The sequence below is a fragment of the Pristiophorus japonicus genome, chromosome 5 (genome assembly GCF_044704955.1).
Source record: "Pristiophorus japonicus isolate sPriJap1 chromosome 5, sPriJap1.hap1, whole genome shotgun sequence".
Classification (NCBI taxonomy): domain Eukaryota; kingdom Metazoa; phylum Chordata; class Chondrichthyes; family Pristiophoridae; genus Pristiophorus; species Pristiophorus japonicus.
The window spans coordinates 46,031,649-46,046,155 of record NC_091981.1 but is presented as its reverse complement, the minus strand read 5'-3'; the positions used below and the strand labels follow the sequence as shown (position 1 = coordinate 46,046,155).

General features: G+C 41.2%; 1 protein-coding gene across 1 annotated transcript in view; it reads left to right on the top strand.

Annotated features, from left to right (window-relative positions):
* The window catches only part of LOC139264315 (acidic amino acid decarboxylase GADL1-like), a 158,441-nt gene that overhangs the window by 18,633 nt on the left and 125,301 nt on the right, over positions 1-14,507 (top strand). The window contains exons 2-4 of the mRNA XM_070880582.1: positions 878-1,044; positions 3,103-3,229; positions 9,680-9,770. Of these exons, the coding sequence (XP_070736683.1) occupies positions 878-1,044; positions 3,103-3,229; positions 9,680-9,770 (385 nt within the window). The remainder of the gene's footprint in view (positions 1-877; positions 1,045-3,102; positions 3,230-9,679; positions 9,771-14,507) is intronic.

Here is a 14,507-nt window from a genome sequence, read left to right as displayed (position 1 = left end):
CTTGGGGTGCAACTAAAGAACGATAGAAGTTTACAGTACAGGTAGAGGCTATTTGACCCATTGTGTCTGCGCGAGGTCTTTACTGGAGCAATCCAAAACTAATTCCAATCACTTGCCAGTTTTGTTAATGTTTAAAATGATTTCCTTCCACTATTCATAAAATCAGCCATGTAAAACACATTTTGGACCAAATTCTTGGTTCACAAGCATTATTGGTTGGATTTCATGAGCTCATTAATGCATTGTAATTTGCACTTCGCTAAATTCCTGAGTAAATCTTTTTAACATATCCACTCATCTAATCATTAGTAAAATGGAGCATTATAATTTTGTATTGAGGTCGTGTGTTCATTCGCCAGCACATGGTAGAAATTCTGGAGAGGCACTGAACGAAGGCCAACTGCTTCTGCACATAGGGGAAACATTCATCTGATTCAGTCCCTCACACCATCACTGGTTAGGTAATGCTAATAATTGCACTTCAAAAGGCTGGGATCAGAATCTGTGCCTATTTTCTCTATGCAACAGATTTAGATCTGAAGGGAAAAAGTAAGTCAGAAAGTGCACTAGGGACATCTACTGGGGAACGGTACTCCAGCTTTTACCTCTTCCAATAAAATCACTTGAGATCAAATTTTTTTCTCTTGTCAAAAAGAGATGTGTGTGTATTCTACAATACAGTTATGGTAAGTATTATATGTAGTAGCCAGTTATAATTGTTGGATTATATAGAATAACATTTAGAACAGAGAAGGTTGTATTGATAGCACTGTTGGTTTTTACAATTGAATGACATGTAGTAGCTTTCATTATCCAAGTGTACTTCAGTATGTCGTTTTCCTGAGCTCTAAAACTGTCCTGTTATTTTTCAATGTAGATGAATTGATAAATGACCACTATCTTAAGAAGGGTGCGATCCTGGTGGATGGCGTAGTCTTGAATGGGCCTCTTCTGGATGCAAAAGCAGGAGAGAAGTTTGTTGAAGAGGCGTTCCCGATCATCATGGAAGATGCCATAAAGAAAGCCACAGATGTCAATGAGAAGGTATAAACCCACAGATCTTTACTGCTTGTTAATGAGGTTTATCACAAGGCAATAACCAGCCAGACAGTGTTACAGCAGCAATATATTGTTAAAATGCATTGGCAAGGGCAAGACTTTGGTAACTGAGCATAAACTTTACAGGGCTCTGTACAAAGAAGATAATTTTCCATTGATGACATCTTTGTACCTGGGAATTGATACCAACCTGAAAATCTCCCATCTTAAAATATATTGATCTTAAAATAGTTTGTTATTATTGGATTTCTACTCTTGAATTTCATGTTGAGTAACATTGTGCAGAACCAGCTCTTTAGAAAGTTTGGCCCAGAAATCCTGGTCGGCTGCTTCCCGCGGGCGATCAGGTAAAAAACTTTTAAAATGCGCACTTACCTTATCCTGCTGCACCCACGCGAATTCCCGGTCCTGACGTGCGCAGGGCTGGAGCTGCAGTCACATGGCTCTGGGCAGCCAATCATGTAAAGTATCTTCTCATTCATAATAATGGAAACTCCGTAAGTTGGAGTTCCCATTATTATGAATGAGAAACAACCCCCAAAACACACAAAGCCAATAATAAAAAATACAACACATATTTTATTAATATTTGTATTATAAAAAAAATATTTTTTTCCGATTTAAATTTTTTTAATTATGGTGTAAAATAAACTTACCGTAGTAGGGAGGGTTTTAACAATAAAATGTGCTTTCATAATTTTATTTTAAAATGTTTTTGTGTATTTTAAAACTCTTACACCTGTAATAGTAGACTATGTGCCTGCTTTTATCGGGTACAGGAGTTTTGAGGACATTTACTGGGCAAGATATGGATAAATCCCGCTATCTTGCCCTTGCAAATGTCCTCGCTCCCAATATGCGGAGAATCCATCAAGCTCTAGCTTGACAGATCAGAAAAGCCGGTTTTCAGTGCATGCGCATTGTGCTTTCTGTGGGTTTATGCCTTCCTGTGTCCATAGACACTCAGTACGGACCCGGGACGCCGGAATTTCTGCCCCACTATTCCTGGATGGTACTATATCATGATGGAGGGATGGGGGGGGGGGGGGGGTTATTAAGTTATTTTCCATACTTGTTGGTCATATGATTGTTGATGTATTGGACATGATGATGGATCATTGTGCTGCTAAATGGAGCATCTTTCCTATTTCTGCACCTGGTGGCTCCCTGTACATTACCCAACAGTGCGCTTTAACCCAATCTCAGAAGAGCACTCCGCTATAAAGTATCTTTCCTCCAATTTTCTTTTTGAAGATTTTAACATCCTAGAATGTTAAGACAATGGTTATAACTATTTTTAACACCTCAATGCAGATTATTTCCTAATTACTGCAGATTTTAGCTGTCAGCTTTATCCTATTGTCTTACTGTGGAGGTGTGGATGGAAAGAGTTTCTCAACATTTTTGCTCGAATAGCAATCCATTTTTAATTTTTAATCATAATTTCACAATTTATGTATAATTTTTTAGTGGATTTTATGATTATCAGCTTGTTTGATTAAAGTGACAAAAATTGAAATAGTTATCTGAAGAATTGAAAACAACTGAAAGGGGAAATGGTTTTAAAGTAATAATATGGAGCAAGCACTAATACCTGTGCATTATTATGCATTCGATAAATGTCCACAAATCTGTATAATATATTAAAAATCATATGCCTGCATCTACCGGTCAGTTTTTTCCATTATAAATTTCTTCCACATTTATAATGGAAACTGCTTATGTAAACTTGTCACACTGTAATTACACCGTTCCACCAGTGGTGGCACTGCAGCACCTCAGTTTTGCGTCTCCCATCTCCTCAGCCTGGATGGCGAGGAACCCCTATGCACCAACCAATTCTATTTCTCTGCTTCTCAAAGTACCATAAGATTTCTATTTAACTATAAATAATAAAACAAGTATTATATGAAAATAAGGATAGAATGTATGACTTTAAAAATACATTATAAATCAAAACGTTTTTAAAATGAAATCTCTCAGTCTTGTCACTAGACGTCTCCCTCTGCCCACGGTGTCCCTAACTTTGTATATACCTTCCAGGTCTGTGAGTGGCAGCACCCCGAAGACCTTAAAAAACGTCTTGACCTGGAATTGAGGGACATGGGCGAATCTCATCACCATTTGCTACAACGTTGTCGAGATGTTATAAAGTATAGCGTGAAAACAGGTAGGGTAATGCACCTTATAAAGTGTGCACAACGCATGCAGTTTATATTTAAAGACCCACATTGCATCAGAGGACTGTATCCTTTTTCAATGTGGAAAGAATAAAGCAGATTGTACCACCATGAGAGAAGGTTGGCTCATATACTGGGTAGCTGGGGCTGGTATAAGATTGCTAACCCTCCAAGATTGTCTCCAGTAATTAAAGATAAATCTCCAGGACACTGCTGTGAGCAACCCGGAAGAAAAATCGTAGGGGTATTAAAAATGAATGTGTTTTTAAAAAAAAATTCTTTACTAGTTATAAAAATATTAGACAGGGGGGAAGAATGCTGTTTGACTGACCGTCAAGAATCATCCAATTGGGTATTGAAGGGCTCACTTTCCAATTGGCTGGGAAGGTGATGTACCGCGAGTATGGGTGTGTTGGGCGATCAATGGCAGGAGTGTGAGGGCGGGGTGGTTAGAGGCAGGAGGTTATGTGATAACATCTCCAGGAATATGACCAACCAGAGTTGGCAACCCCAGGTTAATGTAAAGTCCTTTCTCCATTACAAGCAATTCAAAGGGGCTTCAAGAATTTTGAAATAAGAAAATAGTTTTGATGTAAAGCCATTGAAAAGCTAAAATCATTGGTAACATTGCCCGCTTGCCGATGGGTTCTATTGGTAAATGAATCTCATGGTAAGTTACAGGCCAGGTTTAGTCCCTATTGTTGCTGAGTTAGCTGATTGTCCTGAGATACTACAATTGGCATCAGTGTTCATGAATTTGGAGGGGAGATCAAATCAGCCAGGGATAAAAAAAATTGATATCTCTGGACACTGATGGCCTGACACTCTGTTTTTATTGAAGAATGTTTTTCATCATAATTAATGCTGCTAATATTTGCTAACAAAAAAGTGCAAACATTCACTTCATAATGTGCTTTCTGAGAATACTGGGAATGATAAATTAGTGGGCAAAGCGGCAATTGCAATAATGATCCTTTGATGTTTCTGCAGCAGCTAACGAGTCACTTAGTCAGTGTAAATATTGAAAGGTTTGTTGATCCATCTGGAGATTTAAGGGAAACTGGCTAAAAGACAAGTGAGAAAATCCTGATTTACCAATGAAGCCCTAGGTGTACTAATTACTCGTGTGATGGAGAAACATCAGCAGATTTATTATGGCTCCCAAATGTACAAAGGTTGCATCAAGTGTGGCAACATGTTAATTCAGAGTCAACATGCTCTCAACTATTCCAAGGACCTGGCTGGTGGTCAGATACATGTTGCACGATTCAAAGAGGAGGATGAAACAAATCACAGTATAATGGGAAGCTATAGTTGCTTTGTTTAGGAGGGGAATCAAGAAGGTGTTGGGACTGCAGAGATTAGAGGGGAGGGTGGAACAACTAGTCTGTATTACATTATTCATATAATTTGAGATTTGCACAAGTGCATAGCAGTAGATATAGTGACAAAGCATTTCAATACAGTTCCCAAATGGATAAGTGTGCCTTTGTACTTACAATGTCCCCTCTGTTCGCCCCACTGGTCAGGAAGAATCGAATAGTTTACCAAGCTGAACAACACAACTTACCTGAGCACTAACTGCCCCTAACTGGTGAGCAAGGATGGTCAAGGTTGATAAGGGGCTAGCTGGTACAGGGTGGAAGTGCAGCATATCGAGTACCTCACCTCAATGTGTGGAGATACAGACTGTACTACCTGAGGTTATTGGAGCCGCAGTACCTTATTGTGGAGTCATGACGCCACAGGCACACTACACTGAAAGGTGGTCTTAACAAGCCCTTAAGAAGTAAAAAGGTGGTCTTTTTTCTTACCATCCACCAGCCATTTTTTACTTGATTTTGAAGATATGGGAATCCACAGACCAGTGAGTAAGTAATCTGTCAGCCATTTATATGGACATAACATCACCTTTTATACATTACTGATTTTGTTTTTGCTACAGTTAGCAAAGGTAGGCCTTTTGGGTCCTGAGGACAATGACGGGCTTGGCTGCAAGGCTGACCTTGCAGCGCATTGCTGGAAATATCATTAAAAAATGTGATGCAACTGCAACTATATTCTTGGTCATGACGCTGTGCCTCAGGGCCCAACCAATCAAGCATAGTGTCATTGAATCACAGTACAGCTAGAGGCCATTGTCCATTGTGCATAAGCTGGCTCTTTGAAAAAGCTACACACTTGGTCCCATTCCCCTGCCGTCTCTCCATGAACTTCAATTTTTTTTTCTTTTTCACACTGCTCTCTACCTTATCAATCTTAAATTAATCTAAAATGAGTCTGCGAAAATGTCTTCACTGGCTTACCAAACTATTCTTTGTGTTTCGTAGTTGATATTCTGGCTTTTGTGAGTCCGTAACTGCTCGCTTCTAATGAAGATTGCATGTGCAAAAACAGTGAACCAGTGACGCATGAAGGAACAAACTATTATTTTTGTACTACCCCAAATCTGAAAATTAGCATTAATATTTCACGAGGATTCCTTTCATGTCCCACATTCCTTAGGAGTTTTATTTTCACTCAGTAGAGTTGGGTGATTGTTCCCAAGGTTACGGGAGAATGTAACTGTAGGCTGGCAGTGATATTGTTCAACAGATGCTATTGTCATGTTATAAGGACAAATCTTTTTGCATATCTGATTGAAAAATATGCTCAACATCAGCTTTATTCTACCCTTGGGCACCAGCTCTCCTGCTGAATAATGTAAAGAAATATTAGAGCAATGTTGTGGTTTCGCTAGCTCATTGACCCTCATGTCAGCTGCTTACACCTGTTGCCCTTGCACCCCCATGGTGAGCTGAGAGGCCAGGACAAGGGTAAAAAAACCAGAAGGAGTTGCGTCACTCCTCTGGGGAAGGAGTCATTCTCCTGTATACCTTCTGGCTGGAGGTTACAGAACAGTTGAGACAGGGCCAGGAGTAAGGGGTATACCTGCTTTCCTGGTCAGTTTTATAGGTGGTACAGACACCCGTAGACAAGGGTGAAAATAAAACATCCTACCAAAAAATCATGATGCCAATGAAGGCATAGGCCTTGAATATATGTTCTGCATTACTGTCCTGAATGAATAGAAAATAACTGGATTAACACCTCCATCGGAATAGTGGACAGAAGGCTATCATACAGGAGCTTTAAAGTATTTGTGGACTAATATGGTCCAATGTAATTTTAAAGCCCGAGAGAAATACTTCCAGCCATGCAACGCATTTTAATTCTCAGTATTTTTGAGTGAAAAAAAATCTTATTTGAATACTGAAACTATCCATAAGTACTCTAAGGATTAAGTACTAGAAAGCAGCAGTCTTAGTTTCATGTTATCTGTGGGTAATAGATGTTAATTTTACTAAGTGCTGATGCTATTTAAATTGTTTTAAAATTTCCTCCTGTGGATTTCCCCCCCTACCTGCCTGAAAGTGTTGGTTTCTTCCTAGGATGCAGTTCCACACATACCGATACCATCCTGAAGTGTTGGTTCTTTCATTGATCCAGTTCCACACATACCGATACCATCCTGAAGTGTTGGTTCCTCTCTAGGATGCAATTCCACACATACTGCTGTGTAGTGAGCATATCTTTCCAAATCTGACGTAGCAACTTATTTTCACCCAGTCCTGACACTCTCCTCTTGGTTACTCTTTCTCTGTTGAGTGTGCTGCAATCTGTTTGTATGTTATTTTTTGCATTAATGCCAATGCTATCATTGACAAATGGATTGCCTCCGTGTACATTGAATGCCTCTCAATAAAGGTCTGTTTGCACAGCCGTAAGAAAATAATGGTCCGCACTGAGTAAGCTGATCTCAGCCAGGGTGCCAATAAGGACTCTCAATTGACCTCAGTGCAAGGGAGGAAAAATTCAGTACAAAATCCCGCTCTTGATCAACATCCTAGAAAACCCTCATGAGCTGTGATCATCCTATATGGTCGCATTGCATGCTGGCACTCATGGGACTCACACATGAAGAAAAATGACTTAAGAGATGCTGGAGGGCTAGCAACCCATATGGAAGCTTATCCCACCATGAGTTAGTGCCTTCAGGAGGAAATCTGCGAGTGAGGGGAAAGTTTCCACCTTTTCTGCACCACAATGCCGTTTCATGGAACCACCTGTACTGGCAGTGTGGACTGGTGGCAAGTAATGAAAAGTAAGCACATTGGCTTTGGGAGTGCGATACAGCAATTATCATCAATGGTTCCCGCATGTTCCCGCACTCTCCTCACATTACCCATGAGATGTGACAGCAACACCTGCTGTCCTGGCAACCAGTGGCGTGATGTTATCCACTTGCCAATGTTTACTGAACATAAGACAAAGATAAAAATAGACCTAATCCTGCAATCCATGCACAATAATTAAATCATTTCTTACGCACTGCGACTGAAACAATAAGGATATTGACCTATTCGCATTAAGCTGTAGATTCTAGTAGATCCATTTTTTTATTCCAAATTATATTTCCTGCTTGCATTTTCTACCCTTTTGCCTGCTCTCCTAGAAGTGGGAACCCATCACAAGATAATTACAGATGTCCATCCATCATTCGTCCAGAGGTCCTAACATCTCCCCATTGCAGCTTCCAATTGTATCTCAAATGATTCCAATGTATCTGAAATGATTTAGTCTCCGCTACTGTGGCATAAGTTTATTCTTTTTATAGGAAGAAGAATTTCCTGATATCAGTTCAAAAATTGACTTTTACTAGTTTGAACCTATGTCCCCTAGTTCTACTCTCATGGTTTAGTTTAATTTAATTTCTAGGTTACCTTTTTCTGTATCCTTAACAATCACCTCTCAATGGGCCTCCTTTCCAGGCTGAAAAACCCAAGCCTCTCCAATCTTTCCTCATAACTCAGACCCCTGACACTAGAGATCAGGCTTGTGGATCTTCTCTGCACAGCGTCAAGCTGGGTTACAGGCAGTAGTGGCTCTCCAATACTCTGCGCAAATGACCACAGTGGATCTTGGGGACTAACTGACTTTGGGGGGCAGGAGAAATCACAGCTGGTCTCAATCTTGTTCTCACCTGCATTCCAGTAGGAATTGTGATCAAGACTTGGAATCCTGTCCCTCCCCTCCCCTCCCCTCCCTAGATCAGGGACACAAGACAATTGTAGCAATTCTACTCCCACTCCAGCTGAGATCAGCTAAATCAGCACAAACCGAGCCATGGACCCTCCTGTTCTATATAGCTCAGTACCACGAGGCATGCTGCAGTTACCCAGTTGTGGTATCAAGGGAATTACTTAACCAACTATTTTTCTAGCTCTTTTCTCAAGGAACTCATTGACACAGGATTAATGAGTTTTGTTAGGATCCTATTTTGTACATCTGGCCAAATGTATGTATTCATAAAACACTAATACATAGGAACAATATAGTCAGAGACGATACTATTTAGCAAATAGCAAGCAGGAATGATAACCATCAATCCTGAATCGGTAAAAAGCTATCAATCAAAATTCAGCAGTGAGCAACGATCACTAATAAAAAAAAAGGAGAGCCAGTCAACTTGCTCGGAATAATGTTTGTAAATTCTTTTGGTTACCACCTCGAACTCTCACTGGCTGAGAAATGTAGCACTGGAAATAAAGTTTGTAACATTATAAAGATAGGAAAAATAAAAATGTTTGCAAAATACTGATTAAGCCTACATGGCTAGACATTACCATTTGTATAAACCTTCTTAAGAATGTTTTGTATTCGAGGTCTGTGCGTCTGAGAAGTCTAGAGCTTAAATTCATAATTTTCCAAGAGCTATTACTCTCAGCTGAAGAGACATTAACAATAGCTCCTAGCAACAACCTGTATGCATTTTTAAATCAGTCCTTAGGATACAATTCTGGATAAGTCAAAGCTTTCAGAAAATTCACAAGTATGCCACTGCCTAAAGTACCTGAAGGCAGTCTTTATAATAAACAGTTTTGTGTCTGTAATTTTCTCTGATTGATTAAATGCCTGTATTTTTTTTTTTGCTTTCTAATTGGGTGTCCACCAATTGAATTAAAAAAATATCACCAAAACCAACCGATCGCATTCTACCAAAAATAAGTTTCTTCTTCCTGATCAATCATTGTAGTGAAAAATTGGATACAGCTGCAATGACAGGTCCTGACCCGACTAAACCTCGGTCCAGGTCTGCCATTTTAAAAAGAGACACAACCAGCAAGCCATTACCTTAGCATCACTAGTCTCTTTCTCACTCCCAGGTCTCAGCCACAACACTACAGGCACTGCATTGAAAATAACATGCTTTTCTTTCCATCGCCTCAGCTTGTCTCAAGAGAGCTCAGCGCTGGCTTCTTCCATGTTTCCAGGCCTTGTTAGAGGCATTATATTTAAAATAACCTGCTCTTCTTTTGGCCACCATCAGCAGTGAACAGGGGCAAGAAGTCAATGAGTACAATTCTGTGAGCAGCATTCTTTGCTTTTGTTTTTTGCAGGTCATCCAAGATTCTCTAACCAGCTGTATGCCGGGATGGATCATTATTCTCTTGTTGCCCGCTTTATCACCGAAGCTCTCAATCCCAGCGTGTGAGTAGTTTTCTTCACGCTTCTTTATTGCACAGTTCTTTTTTGTGTAGTCTGTATTGAATGTGTCCCTCTTTTTTTCCCCTCTCTGTTATATTTTACCTCCTCCCTTTTTTCTGGCCACCCCAGATTATTCAGCAACAACAAGAGAGTGGGAGGCTCAAATCCAGGTTGCCTTTTATGCTCTTAAGTTGGTAGCACAAGGATTAAATTGTGACAAGCACTCGACTGACTTCCCCCTCTCCTTGCACAGCAAACCGCTCTCTGCTCAGCAACTTCCTGAGCTGAGATTGGTAACTCAATGAACTGGGGCCATGGGTGCAAAGCTACAACGCAGTACATGTGACAGCACATTGATTCTGTAATACGCTGTGGTAAGCCAGGTCCTCAAGTACCTGAATCACTTCATTGGGATTACATAGATAGGAAAATAATCAAATCCTCTAAAATCCAGAGGCGGGTATTGTACACCTAGATATTTTAAATTAAGCATTGTCACAGCTGAGGAGTTTTCTTTTACTTTTTGTTTGTTAATTTTTCGTTATGCAGTCAAAAGTCATCAGTCAAAAAGTAAGATGAAACAATATAGAAGTGTAAAGACAGGCCTGAATTACATAGGGCCCAAATTTCGGGTGGAATTGCTCCAATTTTCTTGGAGCAACTAGTTTAATTTGGAGCATCTTAGAAATCGCAATTCTCGGCACTTAGTTTGCTCCAGTTCTAGTGTGTTAGTTTAGGTTCGTTTTAGTTCAGATATTTTTTTCAAAAGGGGGGATGTTCAGCCACTTAGGCATGTTTTGCAAGTTTCGACAGCGAAAACTTACTCCAAACTAACTTAGAATGAAGTAAGTGTCCACTTTTGTAAGTTCTGAAAAACCTTACCTAGAGTTAAGTTTAGTGCAGGCACAGCCAGAGACGGGGCAGGAGATGGGAGGCATTAAACACAAAGGACACATCAACATCACAACGGGGGGGGGGAGGGGAAGGGAAGTTAGAGGATTTTCCATAAACACCTTCACAACAACATTAAAGAAGCAAAGTATATTTAAAGCACTTAAGCACTGAACAAAGCACAAAAAGTAATAAGCAATTAATTAATAAAAAATAGAAGGAACCCTGCACCTAAAGTACCAAGACCAAAGTAATAAGCAACCAATCAATAACAAATTAAAAATAAAAGTCCTACCTTTATGTGAAGGGAAGGTGTTTCTATCAGCCTCTCTCCGTGTCTCTGTCAGTGTTTCTCTCTCTGTCTCTGTCAGTGTCTCTCTCTCTCTGGCTCTGTTTCTGACAGTGAGGGGTGGGGGGCGGGGAGAGGGGGTGGGGGGGAGATGGAGGGTGAGAGGGAAGAGGGAGGGGCTGAACAGGAGGAAAGGGGGGGAGGCTGAACAAATGCTTACTGTAATATGCAGTAACCCCGGACCCTTGCTTCTCCAGCACCCCCCAATTGGTATATGCATCCCTGCTCTCTCCTCCGGCCCCCCGATCATTCTTAACCCCGGACCCTCGCTCCTCCGGCTCCCCAATTGGTATAAGCACCCCTGCTCTCTTCTCCGGCCCTCCGATCATTTCGAGTGCTCCCCAACTCATGCTCATCCATCCCTTCCCATGTTTCTCCGCCACCGATCACCTCCCCAGACCCCATACCATTCAAAGACAGACTGGGGGAAAAACCATACTGCAGAACTGATTCCTAGAACTCAATACTACACTGTATGCACAGAAACCAGTGAAAATACATTCACCAGTGAAAGGATGCTTCCACAAAAGGAGTAGCCATCATTTTCAAAAGAAAAATAATCCCATGGAAAACGCCCTGCTGAGCCATTGCGCATACACGCACGCTCCTATGCACATGCGCAACTCTGCCGGCACTCAGAAGAACACTGATCCCTAGCCCCGCTCCCCTGCTGGCTGCGATCAACTTGCTCCACCCCAGGGAGACTTTGCTGCGCCACACCATGCTCCAGAACGACCGGAGAATTCCTCGGTAAGACCTCAGCGAAATTTTTTCCCCAAGACAGGTTACTGAAATCACGGAGGTGCGCTGTTTTCACCAGCATCGGAAACTTGGGCCCATAGAAACATAGAAAAATAGGTTCAGGAGCAGGCCATTCGGCCCTTCGAGCCTGCACCACCATTCAATATGATCATGGCTGATCATGCGACTTCAGTACCCCACTCCTGCCTTCTCTCCATACCCACTAATCCCTTTAGCCGTAAGGGCCACATCTAACTCCCTTTTGAATATATCCAACGAACTGGACTCAACAACTTTCTGTGGTAGAGAATTCCATAGGTTCACAATTCTCTGGGTGAAAAAGTTTCTCCTCATCTCGTCCTATATGGCTTACCCTTATCCTTAGACTGTGACCCCTGGTTCTGGACTTCCCCAACATCGGGAACATTCTTCCTGCATTTAGCCTGTCCAATCCCGTCAGAATTTTATATGCTTCTATGAGATCCCCTCTCATTCTTCTAAATTCCAGTGAATATAAGCCTAGTTGATCCAGCCTTTCTTCATATGTCAGTCCTCCATCCTGGGAATCAGTCTGGTGAACCTTCGCTGCACTCCCTCAATAGCAAGAATGTCCTTCCTCAGATTAGGAGACCAAACCTGCACATAATATTCACGGTGTGGTCTCACCAAGGCCCTGTACAACTGCAGCAAGATCTCCCTGTTCCTATACTCAAATCCTCTCGCTGTGAAGGCCAACATGCCATTTTCTTCCTTAACTGCCTGCTATACCTGCATGCCTACCTTCAATTACTGATGTACGTACCATGACACCCAGGTCTCGTTGCACCTTCCCTTTTACTAATCTGTCACCATTCAGATAATAATCTGCCTTCCTGTTTTTGCCACCAAAGTGGATAACCTCACACTTATCCACATTATACTGCATCTGCTATGCATTTGCCCACTCACCTAACCTGTCCAAGTCACCCTGCAGCCTCTTAGCATCCTCCTCACAGCTCACACTGCAACCCAGCTTAGTGTCATCTGCAAACTTGGAGATATTACAGTCAATTCCTTTGTCTAAATCATTAATATATATTGTAACTAGCTGGGGTCCCAGCACTGAACCTTGTGGTACCCCACTAGTTACTGCCTGCCATTCTGAAAAGGACCCGTTTATTCCCACTCTTTGCTTCCTGTCTGCCAACTGTTCTCCACGTCAATACATTACCCCCAATCCCATGTGCCTTAATTTTGCACACTAATCTCTTGTGTGGGACCTTGTCAAAAGCCTTTTGAAAGTCCAAATATACTACATCCACTGGTTCTCCCTTATCCACTCTACTAGTTACATCCCCCAAAAATTCTAGAAGATTTGTCAAGCATGATTTCCCTTTCATAAATCCATGCTGACTTGGACCGATTCTGTCACTGCTTTCCAAATGCACTGCTATTACATCTTTAATAATTGATTCCAGCATTTTCCCCACTACCGATGTCAGGCTAACCGACCTATAATTCCCTGTTTTCTCTCTCCCTCCTTTTTTAAAAAGTGGGGTTACATTAGCTACCCTCCAATCCATAGGAACTGATGCAGAGTCCATGGAATGTTGGAAAATGACCACCAATGTATCTACTATTTCTAGGGCCGCTTCCTTAAGTTCTCTGGGATGCAGACTATCAAGCCCTGGGGATTTATCGGCCTTCAATCCCATCACTTTCTCTAACACCATTTCCTGACTAATAAGGATTTTCCTCAGTTCCTCCTCGCTAGACCCTCGGTATTTTCGGGAGGTTATTTGTGTCTTCCTTAGTGAAGACAGAACCAAAGTATTTGTTCAACTGGTCTGCCATTTCCTTGTTCCCCAATATGAATTCACCTGATTCTGACTGCAAGGGACCTACGTTTGTCTTCACTAATTTTTTAGTCTTCACATATCTATAGAAGCTTTTGCAGTCAGTTTTTATGTTCCCTGCAAGCTTACTCTCACATTCTATTTTCCCCCTCCTAATTAAACTCTTAGTCCTCCTCTGCTGAATTCTAAATTTCTCCCAGTCTGCCGGTTTGCTGCTTTTTTGGCCAATTCATATGGTTAATTGGAGAGAGCATACAAAGTACCAAGTGTAATACTCGGCCAATAAATACTAACTGTAATATTTGGTACTTTATGCACTCTCAATAAAAGCATGATAGCTGTGTAATTCTTGCAGTCACTGGGAATTCTGAGAGCCATCAGCGTGCCTCAGATTAGCAAATATATTTCTGTCTTCTGACAGGAATGCTTCCCAAAATAGAGTTGACCCACATCAGCAGTATGGCAGCAGTTTCCAGTTTCATTTAAGTACTGTAGTATACATTTACAAGCTGTTAATAATAGTAGGTCTGTCCTCTTGCATAGATGGCACTTTAAATATACTTTTCCATCCAACCCAAAAGACACCTATTGGAATGTAAACCAATGGGAGAGATCTCCGCAGAGATCTGTAGTTAGAAAATTTGTAGTGACAGTCGCAAGGCATATGAATATAATTATTGTTCAAGGGCTGACATTTATCACAGAAGGGTGAGTGAGTTGGAAGCTAAGATTTCATGGATTCGGTTTGAGGTTGTAAAAGGTAGAAGGTAAAAGGCAAAAAAAAGGACGCCCTACTCCACCCAGTTGAATATCTTCAGCAACGAGGGGTACTATCCAGGTATTTTATTCTGATATCCTGTACCTCTGGTCTGAATTATGGCTAAATGGTGCAGAGCAAGAAGTTTGATTGGAACCTATCACACC